The 27,108-nt window shown below is 37.7% G+C and overlaps 1 protein-coding gene across 2 annotated transcripts in view; it reads right to left on the bottom strand.

Moving 5' to 3' along the window:
* Positions 1-7,255: 7,255 nt before the first annotated feature.
* Positions 7,256-27,108, bottom strand: part of gabrg2 (gamma-aminobutyric acid type A receptor subunit gamma2) — a 49,228-nt gene continuing 29,375 nt past the window's right edge. Inside the window, exons 7-10 of one of the 2 annotated variants that reach the window (XM_004550378.3) lie at positions 16,889-17,041; positions 14,972-15,177; positions 13,527-13,550; positions 7,256-10,910 (exon numbers count right to left, since the gene is read on the bottom strand). In XM_004550378.3, coding sequence (XP_004550435.1) covers positions 10,632-10,910; positions 13,527-13,550; positions 14,972-15,177; positions 16,889-17,041 — 662 coding nt within the window. In that variant the 3' untranslated portion in view covers positions 7,256-10,631. The remainder of the gene's footprint in view (positions 10,911-13,526; positions 13,551-14,971; positions 15,178-16,888; positions 17,042-27,108) is intronic. The other variant, XM_004550379.3, reaches the window with a different exon arrangement.

The raw sequence follows: 27,108 nt of genomic DNA on the forward strand, positions 1-27,108 counted from the left end.
AATTCTTGTTTTTGTTAAAGTCATTATAGATGGATGATTTACCATCTTTCCACCCTTGAAAATGAACTTCTCAAGGAAACCATTAAAAGGTCAAAATTACCATGACATTCATGCCCATGATGAGTATATATATAAACTTCTGACCAAAACTGTAGCTTGTCTGTTTTGGCAAATCTTACATGACGTAAATACTGAATGGTTTAAGGCAGGATTGTCCAACTCCAGGCCTCAAGGACCAGTGTCCTGCAGGTTTTAGATGTGTCCTTGATCCACCACAGCTGATTTGAATGGCTAAATTACCTCCTCAATATGTCTTGAAGTTCTCCAGAGGCCTGGTAATGAACTAATCATTTGATTTAGGTGTGTTGACCCAGGGTGATATCAAAAACCTGGAGGACACTGGCCCTTGAGGCCTGGATTTGGACATCCCTGGTTTAAGGGCATGTTATAGGGAAGATACTTGTATGTTATAGACACAAAAATTACTAAAAAACATTAACAATTGCCACAGGCTAAGGAGTGCATATCCTGGGTGGGTGAATTGAGTTCTGCAATTTCTACTGACAAAAATGTTATCTTCAAGTTACACCTTTGAAGGATCATAAAATGTGTAACATGTTCTTAGTTGTCACTGTTCTTGTTCTTAGTTGTTAGTTCTGGTGCTGTCAACAGGTTTCTATACTAACAACATATCTTCTATTCTGGCTCCCCAGTACACCAAACCTATAGGTAAAAATTAGTAGAAAATATTCCTTCTTGCAACCACTTTATATTGATTACTAAACTTTACACTCTGAACTCGCGAAATAGCAAGACTTTGCACAATAACTGGCCATGTATTCATGCTTATCTGCTTGACATCTTCACATCACGTTTCTCTACTATTATCCAAACATCTACCTGCCTGAGAAAGCCTATTACCCTTTGCTAACAGCCAGTGGTGTATCAATAATTTCCCATATCAATGATTTCCCAGTGGCTGAGGTGTATATGTATATTCTATGCTTTAAAAAAACATATGTAGACTTTTAGAATTACTGCCTTCATCTAAATTGCTATTAACTTTGAAATCAAACCCAGAATCTTTTCAAAGCTCCTTAAAGGTCAGACTATAAAAGCAATGGATACATTTCCTGAAGAACTATCGGAAGCCTACAATGTACAGCTCTAAGCATCATGGACCATTGAATGTAAGTTGTCCATAAAGTCTGTGCTTTATGATGCTTTCAGATCCTAGTAAATGTACCTTGTCTACAAAAAGACATTGTGCAAGGTTGTCATACTGTGTTAGATGTTTGCTCTCACATTGAAGAGAAGAGGATTTAAGCCTTTCTATGTGGGTCAGATTTGTACTCAGCAAATGGAGAAGTGGAAAAACAAGTACTATAATTCTTAACTCTCCATTGAATTACATTTTATACACACTTTTAACACAACATCAGCCACTATACACTTCAGATGATTACAGTGGCAATCTAAAGGTTAAAGTGGCTCCAATACAGTTTGTTTTTCTTCAGTCTGAGTCCCTGGAGACTTAATTAGCAGCTGAAAATATAAGGCTTTTCAAATCTGAAAACACAACAGGGATTCTCTGAACACCTAGATGGGTATGTTTTGAGACCTTTTGAATGACAAACAGCTTTTCAGCATCATATTCAGCACTAATAGTTGTTGTTCTTGTTTTAGAACTCCACACACACTCCTTTCTCCTCTCTCCTCCCATTTTACTGAATTTAAATTTCATTTGCTCAGAGATAAAATATTATGAGCCACAAATACAAATACAACTAACCTAACCTATATTTTGAGCCTATTAATGGTTTATACCATTTCACTTTCTTTCAGTGCCAGCAGCTGCTCACCCCATTATGAGTGCTGTGTAACTAACCAGTTCCAAGATAGACGTATAAATTCAACGTACTCTTTGGAAATATTGGGGTTTGGCATTCATGTTGATGTTGTAGTGGCAGCTAAATATACCAATCACAAACAGTGTGTTTGAAATATTAAGCCACTGTATGACAACAGTGACCACTCCCAGCAAGACAGTGTACTCCACCATTATCCAGAAACAGCTCAGCAACAACTGAAAAAACATGACAAAGAGCCCCATCCATTGATCTGGCCTCCAAACTCCCCAATTACTAATCCGATCAAATATCTGTGGGACTGAGCCCAGCTCACGGACTTAACCAGCAGAACCTGAAGGATCATCCTGGAGCCAGATTCCACAGGACCCCTAAATGGGTCAGAGCTTTTTTGGCGACAAGTATGACACAATATTAGCCAGATGGTTTTATTAGCCCTGTGACAGATAGGTGACCTTTCCACAGTGTACTCTGCCTCTCGCCCTAGGGCGACTGGGTTAGGATCCAGCCACCTGAAAGCTTCCACTTTCACAGACTCATGAAGTAAAAAGACAACCTCAGTATCACACTTTCTGTCAGTAATTAGTAAATAGTTGTATGCATGTGCATTATGCGCATGTAGTGCATTTAAAATCACATTCATGATCTGCCTTTGATGATAATGGATTGAAGTATCTTGACAGTCAGCCTTGGCAATTAATCCCAGTTTATACTGAGTGTCTTGGCTAAAGGAAGAAGTTATGCAACCATTCCCCTGTTACCCTGCTCAGAGTGTTACTAATCCCAAACAGATTACAGTTGAGCTGTTAATGAGGCATGAAGAAAACCAACAGAAACATACATACCCAATTAATACATATAGATAAATACATATTATAAGAGAGAAACATTTGAAAAATTCTACATGCAGTTGAAAATTACATACATAGGCATTAGACAACACTCCAACCAGCACTCAGTGCTAATGCAAGAAGCATAGTCTAAATTAATGTGAAAGGTCATATTATTTTCAGCTTGACATTTTACATCCCAACAAGCATCATTGATTCAGTAGTTCAAAAGTCACTGAATGTCATGTCTAATGAAGACTGTCATATATTGATATAACGTGGTGGTATCTTTAGCATCACGGCTTTTTCAACACTGCTTTCGAAAAGAAGTCACTACTTTAACTATTACTGAAATCCGATTCCCTTGATTTACGCTTTCAGAAGATGGTTAATATGATTAATATTATATGACCAATATAATATTAATTAGCAAAGGTCCAGAGAACTGTAGTTGCCCTTTCACTTGAACTCCCTTTTTAAATTTTCTGTGTTGCATTCCTCTGTTTTGTCACATGGCATCCCTTTTAAGTAATCGAGATGCTCAAAGAAAGCTTTAACAGTTTAACTAAGCAGATAATAATCTTTTTTAAAAATGCTTTGCATATTCTAAATAATGGTTCATGGATAATCAATATTTTATAACTGAATGTCCGTGGTGTTTGAAACAAGAAACAAAGATGAGTGTAAAGAAGTGGTTCCTTTTATAATGAGTTTAACATTTTTCAAAACTTTTTGGTAATTTACATTTCTGTCGTTAAAATTGTGGCCCTTTAATTACTTCATCTAAGTCAGTATCGCCTTATTAGAAAAAAAAAAAAAGCATAAAAAACAAAAACAGCATGTAGTTGTCTGTAAGGAATTTTCACAGTAGACTTAGACATGGGATTGCCAGAAACCAAAATGGTCACAATTCATGTGAAAAATATGCAATCCCTGACTCGTTGGCAAGTCACTGATGGAGGTTGCTGGCTTTCACTTAGTGAAACTGGTTACAAAGAGTTATGCGGTGCTGCACTGAAAACCTCTTTGCTTGTTGTTTGGTCTCTAGCAGATTGCTGTGACTGACCATAGTTTTTTGGGAATGTAAGAAGGGATGAGAAGGTAAAGACTCATGGCTACTGACCTGACTCTGGTCTTGCAGGATTGGGGCTTTAGCACTTGATTAGGCAGTGACTGCCAGCAAACATTCACAACAGGTTGAGAAATACTCATTTTTCCTTGATCAGTTGTTAACAAGTTGTTGCCAACTATTCTGCATGCTTGGGTGTCTGTAGGTCCTTGTCATATGTCATTGGGGTGGCTGTAGCTCAGGTGATAGAGCAGGTCACCTACTAACCGGAAGGTTGGTAGTTTAATCACAGTCTGCTCCAATCTGCATGCCAAATATTCTTGGGCTAGATGCTAACTCCATGTTGCTCTCCGATGCATCCACCGGAGTATGAATTTTATGGTATTTTTAATTTGGTTGTTGTTTTGATCTGTGTTGTTCAGCACTTTGGTCTGCCTGGTGTGTTCTTAAAGTGCTATACAAATAAACAATGATGATGATGATGATGATGATGATGATGATGAATGAGTACTAAGTAAGCACTTGGAAACAGCATAGATAAAAAAGTGCACGGGTGCAAGTTGTGTAGAGCACTTTGACTTTTCAGATAGAGAAAAGTGGTATTGTGGCTAATGGAAACAGTGTTTTTTGGAAAGCAATAATGAACTTTATATTTTAAATTTTACATAAACAACATACATTTTCACCTGAAGAAATATATATCTTAGGTTAAATAACAAATAAAAATATATATATTATTATGTGATTATTAAAAATTTTACAGAAAACACTTACTACTTTATTTTCTAGTTTTTGGTACCCATCAGTAGACAATCTAACTCCTTTTTAAAAAAGAAAAAATTCCATTAAAAAACCCCCCATAGATCTGTGCCAAAATATTAATATTTTGGATATCTTACAGGGATCAAAGCACTGAGGTGAAGTCCTAAAAAGTGAACCATGTGCAGGCTGCATTATTAATACAGGACTCCCTGTACTCCCTTCTCTGCACTGACTGAAGCGCTTGTACCTCAGTTGATGAAAGGGCTAGCTATGATGGCACGGTGCTGTGGTACATTGCAGACGGTTGTGTAATAATCAGAGGGATTCACTTGCTGTCCTTTGCAGCTGCCACCCTGCCCATAGAGAGAGGTGCCAACACAGAGGCCCAGCAGCCAACTGCTGCTCTGTTTCAAGTGCACTTTCCTGGAATGAAGAGACACTGGACTAAACCACACTGTGCTACTATGTAAAAAAAAAAAAGAAAAGAAAAAAATGACACATTAAATAAAAAAAATAAGCTTCTGTTGGGGTTATGTAAGGCTTACATGAAGCATGTTAATACAAAATGCCCTTAGTTGTTTTTTAACTTAAAGCATCAGCCACCTCCTTTGTTAGAATTATAACAATTTGCCTGGATGCTTATCCATGCAACTGACTTGAAGTATCTCGCTCAGCCATTTGATGTAGAGGATAGACCATTATTAAATATGTTAATATGTGTCCACAATGGATGAGATAAATATGTTGTGAACCTTTTTTTTCTGAGCAATTTACAGATTCACAGTTGAAATAAAAATTACAGTGTTTAACCTCCTAAGACCTGAACTCTTCCACAGCATGCATTTTTAATTTCTCTTTGATATTTGGGCTGATTGGGACCCGATGAATGTAAAAACGAAGAATTACCAGATTTTTTTTTTTAACCTGATTTTTGTTTCTAAGAAAAATGAGAGCCGCATATGAGGACATTCGTTTAAAATTTCGATAGAGCAGTGGCAGTATTATGTCCTCGTAAGTGGATATCAGGTCCTTGTAGTGCAAAATTTTGTATTTTGGTCTAAATAACCCAAAATGTGATGTCCACAAATGTGGATGCCAGGTCCTAGGAGGTTAATGTTTTTTGTTTGTTTGTTTTTTACAACTGAGTGGGAAAAAAAACAAACTGGTGTCTAAGTTTCAGGACTGTTGTAATATATTGCCCTTATATTGCCACCACAGCATTGTTGAAGATGACAGAACTTGCTTTAGTGGTCATACAAATATCAATATCAATATAATAATATAATATATAAGTGACATAATTTTACAGATACAGATTGTTTTTAATACTTTTGAGTAATTTACGTTTTAATAACCTGGCAATGATAAGACTTGGCTACAGGTTTTGTTAGCCAAGAAAATTATTTTTTCAATGATCATTTTAACTTCTGTGATTTGCCAGACTTGAGTTTTGTTGAGCTGACAGGTGCTTTCCTTCTTTTTAAAAATATGTCAGATTATGGATTTTGGCCACTATCCAAGTTGTTCTGGTTGCTCTCATGGGTTTCTTTTTGTTTTATCACTTTAATGATAATTGAATCAATATCTCTTTAGAGCCCGTGTTGAGAGTTACAGCAAATAGCTGACAAATACAATTTGGAATCAACTCCAGATCTTACATCTGCTTCACCTGGCCACAACACTGCTTTTTTTTGTCAAATCTTGACTTACCTTTGAGCCTCTGAAAATTAATAAATAAAGCTCTTGTAATTCCCAAACAGTTCATGTAAAACTTAAAGCTCTACTTCAGTCACATCCACTAAAATCCACTTACATGGTATGCAGAGTCAAAATTACAACAATGGTGTGATTGTCCAATATTGTTGGCCTTGATTGTAACTTGCAGTAAGCAACCCTGCAAAATACTGCTTATTTTGCCATTGAGTGCTGCTTGATGTTGCTGGGCCCAGTGATGTGAACCTTGCCCTGCCCCACATGAAAAATGTTCTCCCGAGCATGGTTCAGCTGGACTTGGGCAAATTAAACATGCAACCCAAGCATGGAACTGCAAACAATGAGTGCCTCTGTAGAAATTGTTTTTTTTTTAATGCATAAACAATACACGACCTGATAGTGTGTCACTGTTTCTACTGTTTTGGCACAAAATGCATAAAAACATGAACCTTGTGTTCTGCAAGAGCACTTTTAAAACTGCATGTGTGCGCATTAAAGAGAGCACGAGAAAGAGACAAGGTAAGATTGTTTACTAAAAGGCAAGCTTCCAAGAAACAATGGCAGCATCTTTATGCGAGGTGTAAAGGAAAGTGCAAAATTTCCCTAAGCACAAAAAGCTGTTAGAGAACAGCTGAGAAAACGATACTGCCAAATACTTGCAAGAGGTGAATGGTGATGGCAGTAACTGAAAGTGCTGGTACAGTCAGAGAATTACAAAAGCAAAGGCTCCATTCTTGGTGGAAAAAACCCATGTGAGATGACTGAAATGTAACAATAATTTTTAAAAACTGGATAAGAATGATCCAGATGCTCAGTGATTACTTCAATAATTCTGTTGTTATTACAGGATAATTAACCCCAATATATAAACTGTGTGAGGAAGGCAGAGTATTCAAGCAGGGGCAGGGGAACACACTGACCACTGTACACCCCACAATAATAACAACAACAACAGCATTAATGATAATAATAATAATAATGATAATAATAATAAATGAACCTGTACACACTGATAAATGCGACCATTTTATTGTAAAATTCCACAGCTATGTGCAATTTTCTTATGAAAAGGACTTTTATCTTCACATATATAATTTATTATGCAGATCCTAACAGAATTGATCAGTGCCCATTTTATACAATAACCAAATTTACATAGATGAGAGACAACTATTATACTGTATGTATGGAGAATCGTGTGAAATGTGTTTAGCCTTAGAATACCTTTTACTGGGCTCTGTGATTCCAGCGCTTATTTTCTTTTCTGCAGTTTGACAAAATACACACATTAGAAAATATCAACATGTGCTGTTCACATATATGTCTCATTTGTGGGTCCCAAAAGAAATAAAATCACATCAAAAAGAAGTACAGTGTTAAGTGTCCATGTCAATGCAAGCAAAGGATTAAGGATTCACCTGCAGATGAGCGAGTCCCAATTCTTTGAAACGTCCCTTTTAAACCTCAAACATGTTCAGCATGCACGCTACTGAGAATAAACACACTTGAGTACCTCCCACACAATTTTCTATCTCTACATTTTCTGTAGAGCACACACAAACAACAGAAATCAATCAACAAGCATCTATTATGGAAAGAAAAATATTTCATAATATATATATTTTTAACCTCAGCACACGCTCTCATCGGCATTAATAAGGTACGTCACACAGTCAAGTAATTTCCATTTTACCTTGATCGTTTTTATTAGTTTCATGTTCATTCGAGCATAGCTGATGATTTTGGTTCTGCATCATGTCAAATTTGAACTAAAAAAAAAAAAGAAATCCAGGGCACCTGCTAATCCATCCCGCAGGGCAGCATTTTTTTTTTTTTTTTTTAAAGAAAACCCTCATCTTTTATCATGTCTTTTCTTTTACAAAGTAGTATATGATGATATTAAAGTTAGATATTCTCTATTCAGTGTGTGTCAGTTTGGCACTTTATAAGATGTAGTCACTCCATTACACTTCTTTAAACAAACACTGATGAGGACCAGTTTACATTGCTACTGACACACTTGGAAACCCTAAAGATGTGAGAAATAGCATATGTATACACTGAAGACAGATTCAGACTACTGGGTGGTAGCTTTGTAACACAACAGGACAACCATTTAATACAAAAGGGAAAGAACTGTAAGAAATATGACATTATCTGGTAAATACATATATTTGTATAACCAGAGATGCTTTATTTATTTCAGATGTCAAGACCAAAGCAAACCAATGAGATGGCTGGAAAAGTGAACGCAATTAATAGTCATTTAGACAAGCAAATGTTCTTCTTCTGGTGGCTTGGGAACTGTTTTTGTATATTTATATATATATTTTTCATTAAATAAAGTCTACTACTCAGAAGATGCACAACAGGTAATGCTGCAAGCCACTAATTTAACAAATATAACAGATTGACAGGCTTTTGTGAGAGTAGTGTACACTGATCACAACAAAACACAAGATAAATAAGCTCAAGCTCCATTGACACACTAAACAAAAATGTATCTTTGATATAAATGACAGCACTCTGCGTTTCTTTTCAGGGGCTATATGAGCATAAAATGCATTTTCTTTCAAGAAATAAATAAATGCCAGCAATGGATAAATAAATAAATACCCCAATTCCCCCAAATATTCTACATGGTTGGTAAAACCATAATATAATAGGTGTGATATACTTTACGTTGATATAATAGCAATGCTGAAATGACAAAATATATACCCTTTACAAAATATCCCAAGGGCTTGACCAGTTTTTTATTCATAATTTATGTACACAATCAGTGAGCTCTCCATTAGTTGCATACTGGTGCCTGCTGTAAGGGATCTGTAAAGTGGATTGTACTGTATCATACATAGCATTTACAGTTCAGAAATGTTTCATTTATTTTCTGCTCTCTATACATTCAGACATTTGATTAATGGAAGAAAAAAAATAAATACTGAAACAATACCAGACTTCTTCTCAGCCTTTTGAATATCTCTTCCCACTACGAATGAGATACATTCTCAATGTGATTCTTCTCAAAGACACAGGAAATGAAATGCTTGATAAAAAAAAAAAGGTTACATCTGTTCTTACGCTTGAATAAAAGCCTCGTTTTCTTCTTGTAATCTTAGCAGAATAACAAAGAGAATGAACCTTTAACTGCAAAGATTGCACAATGCCCTACAGCTGTCTGTAGATTAGTTGAAGTATCCTCAAAAGTAAAACTCAGGCTCTGAATATCCTGCTGCAGTTACCACTCTGACAAACTTCCATAACTAAAAACACAATAGCATGGTGTCATGTTGCAAATATGCACTTTTACAGCAACCGGAGAAAGGGATGAAGTGTAAGCTAGTGGCTGCAAGGTAATTGACTAAACCAGTTTTCTGCCCTGGGATGATCCTCCCACCTGTAATCGTGAGGGATTCCTCAACTTAACATTTTCACTGTGTCACTTTCTGAATTTTCATAAAAAAAGAAGAGTATCCTGAATGATTATTAGTGCTTGTTTTCTTATTTTCCATAGCCAACAGTAGAAGACCATAAAATAAGTTGCTTTTTGGCCCGAAAGGTGCATGCAATAAATGTAAACCACTATGCAATAGTAAAATATATACAGTGTCTGTACAGTAGAATTCCATAAACAGCATCACCACACTTTGACCACACTAAACAAATAAATTTGAAAAAAAAAAAAGTAATATTCTCATGTCAGTGTCTAACAGCTCTGTTAAAGTGCTTTGGATTTTGTTTTTTAGTAAGTGAACAAAGAAGTATGAACATAATTAAAAGTACAGTCAATGCAAAAGATGTTATGTATTATTACTCACCATAAACTGGTCACACTCTTTTTGTTTTGATTTAGTAATAATCATTTATAAAAACACATCGATATCACTTTGATTTCTGCAAAGCACTCTGATCTTCTTTTTAATTGTCCTCTGAAACCTATTGACTTTTTCTGATGAATACTTGATCTGACATGATCCAAACTGCTGTTATTGAATTACTAATTGGTTCTTGCGAAATGATCTTTTATCTAATAAAACAACTGGTAAACCCCCCATTGAGACGTATCTTTCAAATTTCTAATTCAAAAATAAAGTGGTGAAAATGAAACAAAACTTTGTTTGATCTCTTACACAATCCATAGTTCCTCAACACATCTATAAACCTTTTCACACCAGTTAAATGTAATGCTACAACATTTGCAATGTCTGTCAGAGTTCTTTGATAAAATAAACGAGATTTAATTGGATTAAAACAAAAGAAATAGAAGAAATGCTATAATCAAATCTCTGGGTATTTCAGTGGGTCCCCTCCTCCATAAAGTCACTCGTTGGCGCAGAGCATATGTAGAATGTAATGGACTGTATGATAAGGCTGGATACACACCTGCGCCTAGAGATAGAGATAGGAGACCCAGTAGACCAGGTTGAAGAGAGCAAATGCAGTGGGGAAAAAGATGCGTGCATAAGAGTCTATCTTGGCGATGCGAATGTGCAACCTGCCGTGCCGCCAGGCTCCGGAGCGACAGTCCTCGAAACAACAGAAGAAGCTAGTGCAGTCCTTTCCATCCAGACATTCATAGCCGTACTCCTCGTCTCGCTCCTGCATGTGCGTGGCGTTATTCATCTGAATGGCAGTGGCCGAGCGCGGACGGATGTCCACCGTGGGTGTCTGCATTTAACAGGACAAAATGACGCAATTAGCCACCAGAACCTGAGAAAGCTCTAATGAAGACTTCACTGACATAACAAGGGACCTCATTTGAGCTACCATTTTTTGTCTTCTTCTTCATTTTCAGTCATTAGTCAGCAGAATGTAATTTGCACCTTTAACTTGCCAATGGACCCTTTTAGCGTCAAGAAATACAAATAGACCTATAACTACCACCTGTAGTTGTAATTAGTGAGGCTTAAAATGACAAAGGGTCTATCCCCATGGAACCCATGATGCAAATTACACCTTTGGGCTAGGGTGTAATAGGCAGCTGAAGCAATCAGTTAAATTTTAGTACAGTGGTCCATACTGCTTTACTTGCCAGCTATACAAAGCTAGTGCTGGGCAATGGGCCCTCCATTTCTTATTGTGATGCTCTGCATTCAAAACATTACATTAAATAATCCTACAAAATGTCAACGAAAGCAGATGATTATTCATATTTTGTTCTGTGACATTTTAAAGATCTTTTTAACACTCAGTGATTTTGGAACAGAATGGATGTTTTTCTGAAAATTCATTTAAGAGATATGTTGTAACTGGCTTATGATGCATCATGTAGCTAAGAGAAAGCATGTGCTGGCAATTATGCAGCACAAAGCTCAGTATTTTTCCAACCTACTCTTTCTGTAACTAGATGGGTTAAAATAAACCCTCTTTTCAATCTGTGCTCACCACTGCAGGGCACACGGCTTTCATTTGTTAAGGTTTCTAAAATAGGACAGTGACATCAGTCACTTGTTGGTCCTGTCATTCTAAAGAGAGACAACTAGTATTCAAATAGACCATTTTCATTAGCCTTTATCTTCAAATGCCATGTCACCTTTGCACAAATTGGAAGTCTTGCTGCTTGGCAGATTAAATGCTTTTCTTCCCTTTGACAAAAGTTTCCTTGACCTTGCTGATAAACTAGGGTGTCAGCCTCATGCTTTAAAAGGAGTCTGTTAGTTAAGTGTACTCCAAGAATTTCGTATGCTCTCCCACTGTAAAAACTAAAGATTTAGATTATTTCTCAGATATTGTCTCCATTATGGAGAGACTATAGATAGCTAACAGGGACGATAATCTATAATTTTGCACTCCATATTTGGAGTGCCAGTGTAGTCTATAAGTGACTGCACTTACACTCCAATTATAGTTTACAACACAAATTCATATTCTGTTTTGTGAGAATATAAACACTTTTAATGAGTTAACAACCATCTCAAAACGGCGAATGCTTTTTGTTTTCATCTGCCTCATTATTGCTTTTGTTCCTTTTCAATATAGTATATAGAAAAGGCATGTTTACTGCAAAAGAAAAAAGAAAAATATAAATGCAGTTTTAGTTTAATACACCTCATTATCTGCTGTAAGCATGCAACCATAAACAAGCTTAAAATACAGCTCAAAATAATGTTCATTCCCTGAAACTGAAATTGCCCAGCACTAGTGCAAAAATCTGCTGACCCTTTGAAAAGGATACATAACCACAACAAAATGACGCACAGGTTAGTTTCAGCATTTTGTCCTCTTAACGGACCATATGTGAAGTTAATGACGGGATTAGCAGAGCAGGTTATGGCTCCATTCTCAAAGGGGGATTGGTTGCACTGAAGAAAGCGCAGTGGAAGCTCAAGCAGAAGGAGCATTAACAGCATCCCGCCGCATGGCCTGGTCAAGCTGGGCAATGCTGAGTCGGTGTTAGCAAAAGATATAAAGAAATAAAAACAAAGAACCAACACAGTGGCATTTGCAGCTTTAACCGACTGAAAGGAGACAACCGCTCTGAGAAGACAAAAGATTCAGAAACACTCAGGATTAATACTGCTTATCTAGCTTAAGCTGATAATTTGTAGTAGTGTTTCCACATTGCAAGTGGTGATTTTTAACAACACATTTAGATTCCTGGAAATCTAACTAATCTTACTTTAAATTATTTAGTCTAGAAAAGTATCAGCAGTTTGTGGTTTAAGCTAAATTTAAATCTTTGCTTGCTTTCGCCTACCCTGGACGCTTGTTAGGTGTTTGTCTCACTGTGTGTTAATCCTTTAAATGGTTTCCAATTTAATTTAGACCTAGCACACTGCATGGGTTGTCTATTTCAGTCTGTTAAGGCTCTGCTGACTCTATAGGAAGCGTCAGGTTGAGAAGCCCAACAAACACACAGGTATAGATTAACTGGCAGAAGAAGGGAAAGAAGAGGAAGCTATTGTAGCAGCTGCTAGTTCGCTGTGGTAACAACAACAACAAAGAGTGAAACAGGACAGAGGGAGCCAGAATTAAGTCCACACTGAGCCTGGAATATTACATTCTTCCTGACATGGGATGTGTGGGATGCTTATTTGAATTTTAAACACTGCAAGTATGTCTGGCTGGCTGCCTCCGCACTGTGCACTGCAGAGCGCCCTTTTTAATGCTATCTGTGATACCTATTTAGTAAATGAGGAGGAGTACAGTAAGAATGCAGGTAGATAAAGAGGGAATATAGAGAGGTGTATCAGCTTTAGAACAGACAGAAAAAAGCAGTGAGGTACTGGGGGCTCAGAGAGCCAAAATGCAGCAGACACATGCAGTCAGACACAGGCAATATACCTTTGAGGAAAAGAGCCGGAGGAGCTTTTGTCCCAACAGGAGAAAAAGAATATGTGGAATTGAAAGAGAGTAACACAACAGGACAAAACAAAACAGAACAAAAACACAGAATACATGTAAACAGAGAATTAAGAAAATAACCATAAAAAATAAAGAGAAACACAAAGAAAATGTGTGATAATTACACATACTGCACTATTTAACTCAAAATGGAAAGAGAGGATATATATTGCAAGGAGACATAGATATTATGAACGGACACAGGGGGAGATGTATGGTAGGATACATGTATTTTACATGCTTCTTAGGCCAGCACTGCCTTAGGAAAACATTACATCCACTTTAATTCAAGCTTTACAAACTCCTTGCGACTGTGACTTCATCGTATCTTCAAGTTTTTAATTACACAGTACTTCACTAGCTTTGTAGTCGGTGTCACTATACGTAGTTTATTTAATTGTAATTCCTGAGAATATTTCAAATTCTTCAAAGGGTCATATCACATGTAGCTGAAACAGCAAATAGTAATGAAATACTAAAATGGAAGAAAAAAAGAAAGCCTCTCTTTGCTTGACTTGGTCTTCCCCTCTGAAATAGCAAACTAGCACTACACCTTCCACTTCATTATTCCTTTATTCACCCGCAAGACATTCTGACTATATGCAAAACCTTAGTTACAGAGCCTACAGCTAGATCACCTCAATTTTCACCACTTTTCATTTGAATGATTCTCATCAACACATGGTGGTGTACTTGATTTAAGCTCTAATATCTTTCACTGAAAAGCCTTGTTAAAACAATTATTATCCTTCCCCCCCAAAAAATGGCTGGAACTTTGTCTTGCCATAAAGTAAATACCACCAGAGGTATATTTAAACATTTTTTTAATTAAAAATTGTTCCTCTTACACAAATCAACTTTAAATGATTAGAGAAAAATTGCTAGTTTTGCTATATACCATAAACATCCTCCAAAATATTAGGTCAGAGATCATGGTCCTTAAACTGAGCTGGCATGATCTCTTGGGAGCTTAAGACTTGTAAAGTATGAGGCAACTCAACTGTCATGTGACCTGGATCTAAATTACAACTGTAGCAGATGTGTAGAGGATTATGAAAGATTTGACCTGCTTGCATTACTCATTGAGTAATTTGGGGTGGCGGCCATTGGGAAAATACTGTCTTAGGAATTCTAAGCACTGTAGAGCTTTTTTGCACCTTATTCCAGTACTGTAACAGAGTGGGGGAGGGGAAAAAACATGTGAAGTGATAATCTGACCATTTATCTAACTAATAATTTAAAATACACATCACAGAAATAGTAAACACTTAATTTTAAAACGTTATTTGTGGTCTCATTGTTAATTCGAAGATCCATAGTTGAGAAACTCCTAATGATTAAAAATGAAAAAAAAAAGTTCAGTTTAGTTTTGGAAAGACACCCACCGGATTCTTCTTCTTCTTGTCCTTTTTGGCACTCGGCTTTCTGTTGCTGACAAAGTAGTGCAGTGTGCCGTACTCTATAAGTGCGGCGAAGACGAAAATGAAGCAGACAGACACAAAGAGGTCCATGGCTGTCACATAGGAAACTTTTGGAAGAGATTTCCTGGCAATAGTACTCAATGTGGTCATGGTCAGCACTGTGGTAATGCCTGGTAATAAAATAACAGGAAGAAGGAAAACAATCAGACCAGTTTTAAATAATGACAGATTACAAGTTCGATTATTCTTGCTATGTATAATTTGCACATCCCAAGTTCCTATTATATGTTTAAAAATGCTCTCTTCATATGCATGATGTCTATGCACTGTATATTGTATCAGTATAAAAGGCTAAAAAAAAGTGTCTTTTGATTTGTTAGCTCTTAACACTGGAATAGCCATGTGGGAATAGCGAGCAGCTGTTTTACTGTTGCCTTGATCCACATAGCTACTTACTGGTTGACATTTCAACTGCAATTGACCACAACAGTGACATACTGCATTGCTATATCCACCATCTGCTAACCCTTTTACTCACTCTGTTGGGCTCTAATGATGATGTAGATGGAGGCAGAGTGATGGCACATGACGAGGAAATGTGTTTGTAAGTACACATACACAGCAGATTACCAACAACACCATCACAATCCCCAAACACCAACAAAAAAGCAACTAACAAGCCCGCCTTCTTCCTCCCTTTTAAATAGACCATACGTGTTAGGGGACTCGCTTCGTATATAAAGAAGATGATTTATGTCTAAATTTAATGTGGCCTGAAGGATATCAGTCTGCGCCAAGATTAACACTGTAGTACTGTGAGTGAATTGATATATTTCTGGATGGCATTGAAGGATTATGAATTATGTCATCTGAATTAATCTGCTTCCTAGCCACCAGGCTCCACGCACCTTCTGCATCATGTTTTAAAAAGGAAATTAAGACATTTCCCTCTTGGTATAATTTTAGCAGGGAATTAACTGTGTTATTACTACAACTGCAAATCACGTCTGGACTCCAGAGGCTGAAAAACAAGAAAACAACCTATTTTTAGAAAGATTAATGACAGACAAAGCAGTGATGGTAGGAAGGTGGAAAGGGGATTTTTGGCCAGAAGGGATTATTTTACATAAAGTTACTCCTTCTAATACTAATAATCACACCACATGGACTTCAGGTCAGGTTTTGGAGCCTCGAGGGTCTAAAAAAAGCTGACAAAAGAATATTTTTTCTTACTCCATCACAAGAAAACCTTTGAGAATGTCCATTAGGGCAAGTTCAAAACCTGAAAAATTCTCTTGAAATTCTCCTTTTTCCCCCTCCCCTTGGTACATGCAGGGTGCCTCTTTGCATTCTGTGAGAAAGCCACCTGCATTATTATTGTGCTGACGAGGCATCTCTGCATCTTCCTTTCTGCATTGCATAATTAATGCCTCATTAAGGCATGCGTGCAAACATATGTGCTAGGACAGGCTCTTCTAATCAAGATGCACTAGATTCCTAAGCAGATGTGTTGCCCCTGACTGGAAACAGCGTATGTGAAAAGAGAAGACAAAATGAAAAGAACAACAAGAAATGGGAAGCTTGAGCAGACTGTTTTACAATATGAGTGTGCTGCCTAATCACCACAGAAGTCAGATGTGTTTTACCAGGGGGAGTAATTAAAGCAAAGATTGTGTCAGGGTTAAGTGGACTGATTGAAAAAAAAAGAATTAAAGCAATTCTGATAAAGCCTTGTGATTTTTACACAAAGGAGACATATCTATAAAAGAACAAAAAAAGCAAAAACATTTAATTCATATTCATTTTTCTTTGCTGATGAACTTGCATACTTTTGCTTTAAACAGTCAGAGGCAGCAATGACATCATGTTTTTTTTCCTTACCTAATGATGTCCTGGCAGGCACTGCATCCTTGTTGATCCAAAATGAGACCCAGGAGAGGACAACAATAAGTGTGCATGGGATGTACGTTTGGATTGTAAAGTAACCCATTCTCCTGCTCAGATCAAAGTACACAGTCAGCACCACATAGTCTCCTGGACAGACATACAATACAAGAAGAGGGTAAAAAGAGTGAGAGCATGGAAATGTATAACAAGGCATCAGGAAGATAACACACGAAGCATACAGTTTACTGTGTGCGTTATTTATGTTATCATGTAGTGTAAAATATGCAGAACTGAGAAGAGTGATTAGTATCAAGAACTGATTCACAGTCCATACAGAAGTACTGTAGGACCAGTGCGAGTTAAGCAATTTCACACTGTCTGCTTATGAAGAAGGCAGCTCAAAGAATGCTGTCAAGACAGAAACACCAAGCATAGATTAGACAAACTGTTAGGTCTTCAATACTTAATGTTGTGTAACCACAGTCTTGACTGCATGTCTGCCCAAGGCAACCTGAGATCTAAAATGGAACAGAGCGATTCAGAGAGCTGAAGCTGGACTTGCTTGGATGCACAAACACAAACGCTTGTCTCCTGCCAGTATTTAGCCGGAACATGAACACCACCGTCCAGCTGATGATGAGCCATCCCTGGGCTGGCTAGCTGACTCAAGCAGATGTTGGGTGTTAAAAGGTTGAGGTTAGCTGAGCCCAGAAAGACCTGACCCCGACAATATGGATGATCTAGCCTGCCTGTTTAAAATGCATGCTAAGCATGCGTGCCAAACATGCGAGGACTCGCAAATGCACAAATGTTCACACACACACTTTTCAAATGTGAATCTAACATCCTGTAATGAGGTTGAATTGATCATGATCATCTAAATAGAAAGACAGTCATGTTGGAACACGCACAAACACACACGTTGCCTCAGCTTTACAACACAGCTTTACTTGCCAATAGCTACTGTCCATTTTTTTTTTTGCTGTCTACCAATGCACCTGTCTGTTTCTGGGAGTCTAATGACAGTTCGCTGCTGGCCTCCAGCTCAGTCAGATGTCTGCTAATTGATTAACATCACACAATTAACTGTGTCAAGAACCTCCCCTGGCCTCTCGCTATGGCTTGTAACCTGTGGGGCAGGAATATACTCTCTGATATATCTCCGTGCGCGTGTGTGTGTGTTTAAGCACCCATGGCACACCATAGCCTATGCAGCTGGGGAATGAACAGCTGGCTAATAATTTCTCTCATGAGAAAGGGCACACAACACATACTGCAGTGGAAAACAGCCAACATCTGTGTATTTTTCCATTAATGAGAGACAGAGAGAGAAAGCGAGGAGGCTGTCAGTGTTTATTATGTCTGCGGCCATGCGCAGGCTGTATATCGCCACAGACCTCATAGCAACTGCACAAGGGCCAAATCTTCGTGATGTATTCCAGCACACACCCCTTTCATTCACCTGGCCATCGATGGCGTCATCAAATAAGCACTGTGTAATAACCCCAGCAGCACAACTATAACTGTTCATATCGCCATGTGTGTTTTCTATCGATGCAGGCAGGTGCACGAGATATTACAGTGCACTGACTGGATTTGTAAGATTACAGGAGAGACACAAAGGCTGCTCTCAGGGGTCAGGCGGCTCAGTGTTTTGTTTTTATTAATATTACATTAGCAGGGGCCCAAAACCGAGACCCTTGACAGCTGAGAAGCCTCCAGTTTATACGCTTATTTCAGCTTTGTCAGCAGCACAAAGCCTCCTTCAGATTTTCCCAGACTCATAACAATAATGGAGTTTCCACCACACGGGTGAGGTCGGTTGGTGTAAGACCCTTCTGCTCCATGCTTCTCTTCATCTGTTTGCTGGTTTCATTACAGGCTGCAGCACTTGCCAAAAAGATACTCTGAGGAGGTGTTATCGACCGATGCCCTTTATTCTGGCAGCGCGATGTGTTAGTATCAGAACGTCTGCCATTACAGCCCTGTAGTATTGCAGCAGTTTGTTAATCATGTCTCTAGTCCACTCAAAACAAAATGGCTTCCAGCTCCCTGGCTAGTTTAAGTTCATCACGCCACAACGTACTTTAACTGTAAGTAAATTTAGTCCCTCAGATTTAAAGTCACAACACTCAGGTATATTGTTGTGCAGCGCTTTGTAAGCCTTGTCCCGAACATTGCAAACACAGAGGTGATGCTTGTATTAAATATATGCAAAATCAGTGTTACAGAAATATTTTCAACCCATTGTGACAGAGAATCAAAGTGGGAATAATAGTGTGAGAATTTTAAACTTGATCCCCCATAAAGTGTCATTCAGTGGTGTGAAGAATTATCTGTGGTATGAATCCACACGCTCATTGGCTAACGGCTAATCACACATCAGCAGCCAATGAGTGTGCGGTGTCACATGTTGCATTCCTAAATGTTCACCTCAATGCTTAAATACCAGAAATCCGTGGGTGACATTACAACAGCTAAGACCATCTTTTACACTGTCTATGTTGTTTACGTTTGTAATTACAAATGAGCATCTAATCCAACAGTAATTGAATTAGTATCACAGCATGGAGATTTTTGAAAATCTTGTAGGAGCATTTAAAAAAATCAACAAAGGAGAACTAGACTAATGCTTTAAGTTCAATTATTTCTGATATTTGTACCTTTTTACATTTGTTGCTGTTGGAAGAACAAAAGTTTGGTTTTGCCAGCATTCCTGCATATCTCAGTTTTTGTATACTTGTCCACTTGTGTACTCTCTGATATAGCTCAGTGTTTGTGTGTGTGTGTGTGTGTACATGAGGTTATATTCTACTGCGCTGGAGCTGGAATGTCAATCATCTAAACATCTATGTCCACTCTCCCTCTAACTGAGGTGCTCAAACTAATTTTAACTCAAACACATGAGGTTTTTTCTATCTTCACAGTGTCTCTAGAAAGCGTTCCCTTTCTAACGCTGCTAATGCTACCGATAATAATACAGGTGTGATACTATTTATTAGATCTCACAACTTTCCATGTGCATCTAATAATATCCACATGTTCAGTGATACACTAAGTCTTTGATTCATCTTCATCATTGCGTTCAACGTCATGTTCTAACTTCTCCAGTAACACACAAATCTCACTTTCTCCTTTCTTTGCCACTCTTTCACTGACATTCGTGCCAACCCTTCCAGTCTTATTGCATAATTGCACCACTATCAATTCAGCCCAACCTTTTCTGTTTATAATTTAGGAATGATGAATGGTGATGACAGCTGCGTGGGGAAAAAAAAAAAATCAACCACGCAGCAAAAAGCTCAAAACTATTGTTTACATTAAGATATGTTTTCACCTATTTTTATTAGGATCACACGTTTTCTTGGCAAAAGTGATTTACTTCGAGCTGATGCAATCTACAAAAAGCAATAAAAACTCGGCAGGCACGATCATTCATCAGAAAAGAGTGTTGCTTTATTGTTAAAAGCCGCAGAGACAACACACTAGATACAATTAGACGCACACAAGAAACAAAAAGAGGATCAGTCTTCCAGTATGAACCTTCTACTGTGGTGTAACAGTAGATACATTTTATTATAAACACACATTTGCTCTATCGTTATGTGTTTGATACACGAGTATACACAATCAGTGTGACCATACGATATTATAAAATAGCCCCAGTAGGTCAAAAGAATGAAACATTTTAATTCTGGATTGCTGACCTTAGGGGAAAAAGAATGTCATATGAGAATATCATTCTGCTGGCAGCCAGGCTTTAAATTGGTGTAGATATGGATGGGCAGGGAGGACCTGAGGCACATGCTGGCCATCCAGTGAAAGCAGACAAACCAGACACACTGCAGAGCTGATGACAGGCTGTCTTACTGAGCTCTTCTCCTGTCAAGGGTCATGTATATCGGAGGTGACAGCAGATGCTATTGTCCGTTTGTGAGAAAGAAAGGAGTTTTGTTAATGACCAGCGTAAAGCCACGGCTGGTTGCCAGGGTCAACAAGACGAACAGGCAATGTTAACGCAGCACTTTCGCTGACATGACTACAGGTTATGTAGAAGTGATTAACTAGTTGCAATCCCTTTGCATTTTGCCTCCATAGCCTACAGAAGCTATTCTTCCCCGACAGTGGGCGGCAAGATGATGTCACAGGAAAAGAAAAGAAAAAAAGAAGAAAAAAAAAAGGATTAAAAAAAGCACCGCATTGTCATGGTGAGTAACTGCGGCAACACAGCAGCATGATTAAACACCAGGCAGGAGTCTACACAGTTTGATTGCCTTGTTGTTAACATTGTGTTTACTGTGACAGGGACAGATGATTATCCCTCTCCCAGACACACTAATAGCTCTCAAATTATTGAGAGCAAGACTGTTTGTAGGATTTATGACAGGTAGTCAGAAGCTGGCGAACCTATTTTTCATATAATTATTTGGCCAGTTTAGCAAAAAAAAGAAAAAGAAAAGGGAAAGGTAACACAAATTAATAAAACTTAAAACACTAAGCAAGGATTTTCAAGGTATTTACCCAAGGGCCCTATTTAAAATGAGGCCTTAAGCTGAAAATGTAGAGGCTACATTATCACAGTTTTAATTTTACATTTTCATTTATGCTTCAGTGGCTCGTACGAAACACATTTATAATTAATCAAATCGCCACAGCAGGTCAAGGGACAGCTGCCTATCATGCCAATTTGGTATTCCAGTGTGGGCTGCACATTTTTGTGTAGAAAGTATTTCATCTGAGGCTATGAAGAACATCTTGTTCATGTTTCATCCTTTTTCAAACCCCGTAAAATATTGTATTTCTCTAAAGAATCTTTAAGGCATCTAAAACGTGTGAGTTTATTTCTGTCATATCACATAATTAAAAACAAGGACAAGACATTCCTCACTTATTTCTTGGTCTCCCCTCATTTTATCAGTTTCCCAGCTTACCTTGTCTAAAAATGGCTTCATTATTTCTTATTCACACACTGAGTAGAGATGCGATTCACACTCATTACATAAGCTTGAAGTTCAAACTCTCACTCGTTTTATTCCAGTGTTTAATGCATCGCTTCCCCCCCCCACCACCACCACCCCGAGTCTCATTTTCTGTTTTAATCACTTTTGGCTGGGTGACAGGACTTATTCGCACTCAACAGTCACGACACTAGTGGAAAGACTTATTTGTGTTTCTTAAAAAAAAAAACAGTTTGACTACAATTCAAAATAAACAAGTCGTCTAGTAAAAGGTGACAAGAACAGAGATAGCACGGCTAATAATCACAGAGGACTTTTTCAGAAGCCGTAAGTAAGGGGAGCTAATCAGTTTAGCTTCATATTTGTATTTTAAAAAGGAAAGTAAAGTCTAAAAACACACACGAATGAACTGTTGACTTGATACTTCTAGACATGTAGTCAGAAAGAAAAAAAAGCGGAGAATATTTGCAACTGTTCTCAGTAATATAGTAAAGCGCATATTTATGATTTAGCTTTTATGTTTTGCTTTGGTACACACACACACACATACACATATACACACACAGCAAAAATAACAAGTTGTTCAATTTAAATAATTAACAGCAGCTAAACTATTTTTATGTCTGAGTGTCTGAAAGCTTTCCGGCTAAATCTAAAATTCAAGGACATGGTGGCAGAGCATATATTTGCATAAGTAAGAAACAATCAAGTGTAAAAACATCAGAGCATTAAGATTTTGTCATCAAATATTCAACTGAAGAGAAATCTATAGGTACCTCCCGATCCCTTTTAGAAATGCCAGCAATAGATTTAAGACTTGCTTTAAAATATCAGAACATAAAATGACACTGACAAATTTGGAAATTGTAATTTCCTTATTTCTTAACAGACTCACTGATCAGAGCAGATTCTAACCCCTTGCTTTTGTCCAAGTAGGGATTCAGTTATTTACTTGAGTTTTGGACTGAAAACACTGAGAGCAGTTAATCAGCATTTACTAGATATTATGTTATCGCAGTGTAAGGTTTAAAGGATCATCGACTGCCTGAAAATTAAAAATTAAATAAAATGTATATATATATATATATATATATATATATATATATATATATAGCAGGAATTTTCAGATATAATGGCACAATATACTGGTCCACAGTATATGGATGTTTAAATGTATATTGGATGGATAAGCTCAGAGAAATACTCTGTGAGACAAGACAATCAGTGCTCATTGTACTGCCAATAGCTTTGGGCTATTACAGATAAGAGCTTTAGATAACTGGTTTTAAGCTTTCAGTATTATTAATTATATCTGGCTTATGAACTTTATTGCCCAAAACTATAACACTAATTTATGCTTATGTATACTCAGTCTAAGTGGTGCTGTCTTAAATACCTTAACAATCTAAAAATCTTGCATGAAAAAACTTTCTTAAAAACAGCATTTTTATTGGAATATATCTATTTGGCAAATGTGCTCCGGGTGCTTAGATTTGCACATTATTCCAGTTATCTTGCATGTACATTGCGCCTCTTGGATAGTTTCACTGAAGCTAAAATATTCATGTAAAGGAAGGTTAATCCTCTTTGTAAACAGAGTCCAAGCTGGGGTGACTTGAGATTTAATTTCACTGCAACCTATGTTAACCTTACCAGTAATAGGTCTGCTTGTGTGTATTAGCCTTATTAGCATAACATGCTCCTTCCAAGGATGTGTATTGTAATATCTTATGCCACATATGACATATTGATACTAAAGAGTTTTGATACAGTAACAGAAAAAAAAAACTGTTAAGTGGGTGCTTAGAGTTTGGGTGAGGTGCCATGCGGTGTCACTATGATTATTATTCATGGGAGTCTGCTTACTCTGTTTAATGGCAACTGTAAGTTTTATCCTCTTATGGTGTATATTAACTGGCCAGACACTGAGTATTTCACAAAAAATCTAGCCTTGTGGCTAATTACTTTGAAACACTAAGTTGCAGATTATTACCCAAGGCTAATAAGCTGACTGGGAAGAATAACTAGGGCTCTGGCACGAAACTTTATAACAGTTTATTGAGCAATGAGGGGCTTGCCCTAGGAACAATTGCTCCACAGAGCAGAACTGCTTTGAGCTGCTTTTAGCCTCCAGACCATCTGCATCCATCTAAACCGGGTCACAAGAAGAGATCCCAGAAGTTCATTTGCATTTTTACATTTAGGATTTAGTAATAGCTGCAAAATAGCTAAAAATCCCTCCTTCTCCACAATTCTTTGTGATGACCCAGGACATGAAATTTAAAGCAAGTTTCTGGCCATCCATACCACTACATTACACATAACGATCGATTAAAAATATCACTTTGTATTGCCCTGGCCTTAAAACTGTAGAAGGTAGAAATATATAGCCCTTTTTCCCATAAAAGCACTCTCTGAGAGACAAACTGGAAGGGTGCCTGCATGCACATCCATTTGTGTGTGCACACGCACATGTACACATGCATGTGCATTCTACCCCCCAGTCTCTCCATCCACCACATAAGAAAAATGAGCACAATAACGGTGCATGAATGTTGAGATTAATGCTCCAAAGGTGAAAGTATTGTGTTTAATGCTTAATCCATTATCTATGCTACATCTTCTCTTACAATGGACTTTTTTTTTTGCTCTTCATAATAATTTATACTAATAGTTTTCTTTTGGTATTGGCTCAATCTTTTAAATAGAAAAAATAATAATGAATAACACTAGTGTTGTAGCATCGTTTGGCATCACTAGACGCAGTTAAAAATGTGAGAGGGCAGTGACACTCAAGTATTAATGTTAAGATGTTAAGACTTTGTCAGGCTGCATAGACGAAGCAATGTGCTGCCTTTGATAACATTATTCTGTCTGCCAGCTACTATCACTCACTGTCTTCAGTTCTTCTCCCTGTGTTCTGTATGGTCTGTCCACCACAAAATAACAAATATCTAACACAGATTGGACTGACAATATAAAATCTCAGACAGATTTAAAAACAGAAAAATCTATTTTTCTAAATCTGCGTTCCTTTCATGTCCCCACAGGCAGCCTTTTACATGCAGGTGATCAATGAGGAGGGAAACAAGAGTCTTATTTTCTCAACGCAATCTCTTCTCCTATGGCCTATCCCTATTCCCTGTTTTTTCATTTTTTTTCCAGGTGTTAATTACTGGCTTATTAGACTGTTGACTGAGAAAGGCAGAAAGAAAGAGAGCGATAAACAGAGGGGGAGGGGAGGATGCATACAAAGTAGGACACAGGAATACGCCAGGTCCAAAATAAAAATCATCTCTTTGTAGGAGTGCACAAGGGAGAAGGGCTGGAGGCGGAGGGACTCTATAGAGCCAACACTCGTAAATATGAATACTGTTAGTGTATGGGGCAGGTGTATGGAATGTGTATATGGAGCATGGGGGAGGGGATGGGGGGAGTCTGAACTCGTATTTGACTTCACAAAAGGAGAATTCTGGCTGAGTCAGAGCATTTTCACTCCCACTCCTGCCCATCACACCCATCAACCAGAAGCAAGAGGGAGAACTCACAGTGAGAGGGGGTGGGGTAGGAGAGGATTAGGGAGAGTCGTTAGTACTGCAACAGAGTCACAGCATGGATAATAGATTGTTTCAGTGCTTCTTAACCCTTTAGAAACTATAAACCTCTAAGCCTTCAGTCACACACGCTCTAGACTGGCCAGTGACCACATGTTATCAGGTTCTGGTTTGTGTTGTATTTTTGCAAGTTCAAAGCTGCTCAATGAGGAGTTGGCAAATGTTTGCAGACAAGTAGGTATCTTGCATGCGAACTGTGGGTGACTGCTGCTATCTGGTAGTGACCAAAGCAATCACAATGAGATTATCGGAGCAGCACTCTACACTTCTTTCCAATCAATTTCACCTACAAACCAGCAACTACTTGCCAACCTGTCGAGGAACACACATCTTTCCTAGCAAACTGTTGTCACTTCACTGACTTATGTGACTGTTGCTTTGGCAACCCATTTTCACACCAACTGCCACCATCCTCCAGCAGCCACTTGCTGACTGAGGCCATATATATATATATATATATATATATATATATATATATATATATATATATATATATATATATATATATATGATGCTGATTTGCTTTTCATCACCAACTTATCCACTAGAAAGTAAAATAAAGTGAAATAATTTCATGCAGTATTCTGGATCATATTGTGTGTTATTTGATCAGGGATTCAAAGTCCCAATTTAGTTAGTTTTATTGCCTTTTGTCTCATTCCATGTTTTCTTTAATTAACCCTGGCAGGCAGTGACAGGCATTCTTGTCTCAACTGTACAAGCTTCTATGAAACTTGGTCATTTTTCATCTTTACATTGCCTTGAATTTCTGCAGTTGAACCTATATGTGACATAAGAATAACCTTGCCTAATCTGGAATAGCAAGACATCAATGCAACATCTTCACATCTTTGTCATGTTTCTTTAAAATATATTTAAATAATAATTTTATCTATATTTAAAAATAAAACCCTGTTGAATGTGATTTACCCCTGACACAGAACTAAAATATTAATAACTTCTAAAAAAAAAAACCTTTTGGGGGTTCTGTATGTAAGATGACTCAAATGTAATATGGAGAGAAGGGTGGAGAAAAAAGTCCAGATGACGTGGGAAAACAACAAATTTAGCATAAAATATTTTACAGTTCGGATCTGTTTCGGTGAACCTGTATTTTCGAGTTGTCAAGTTGTGGGTGCCTGAGGAATCGATGTTGAATGCCTTTTACAGAGCTACAGGGCTAAAGATGCAAGACTGATTTTCTTTGTCATGCTATTAGCGGAAACCCTTATCACTTTAAAGCAACTGTCTGTATATGAATGTATATATGTGTTCTTGTGCATGTGTGTTTTCATGCATTTTCATTGCTGACTGCTTCCTCTTTCTAAGTCACTTCCTCTCGACCACAATGCCTCCAGATTTGCCCCATCAAAGAATCATCTTCAAACTGAGGAGCTCTGTAAGCTGGAGAAGGCCACTGATGTGTCCCTGGGCTTTCTCCACTCAACCTAAATCACACAGGCGGACGCACACAGACAACAGCACTGCACTGCACGGCATGGCTTTTGGAAGGTCACTCTAAGAATAGCTTCCAATACATAAAAAAAAGGCTCATATCCAGTTGGGAGCACATGCTGAAATGTGCATGCAAGCAAATGGACACAAAAAAACATGCAATAATTCATGGACAAAGGCACGGACC

The sequence above is a fragment of the Maylandia zebra genome, linkage group LG10 (genome assembly GCF_041146795.1).
Source record: "Maylandia zebra isolate NMK-2024a linkage group LG10, Mzebra_GT3a, whole genome shotgun sequence".
Classification (NCBI taxonomy): Eukaryota; Metazoa; Chordata; class Actinopteri; order Cichliformes; family Cichlidae; genus Maylandia; species Maylandia zebra.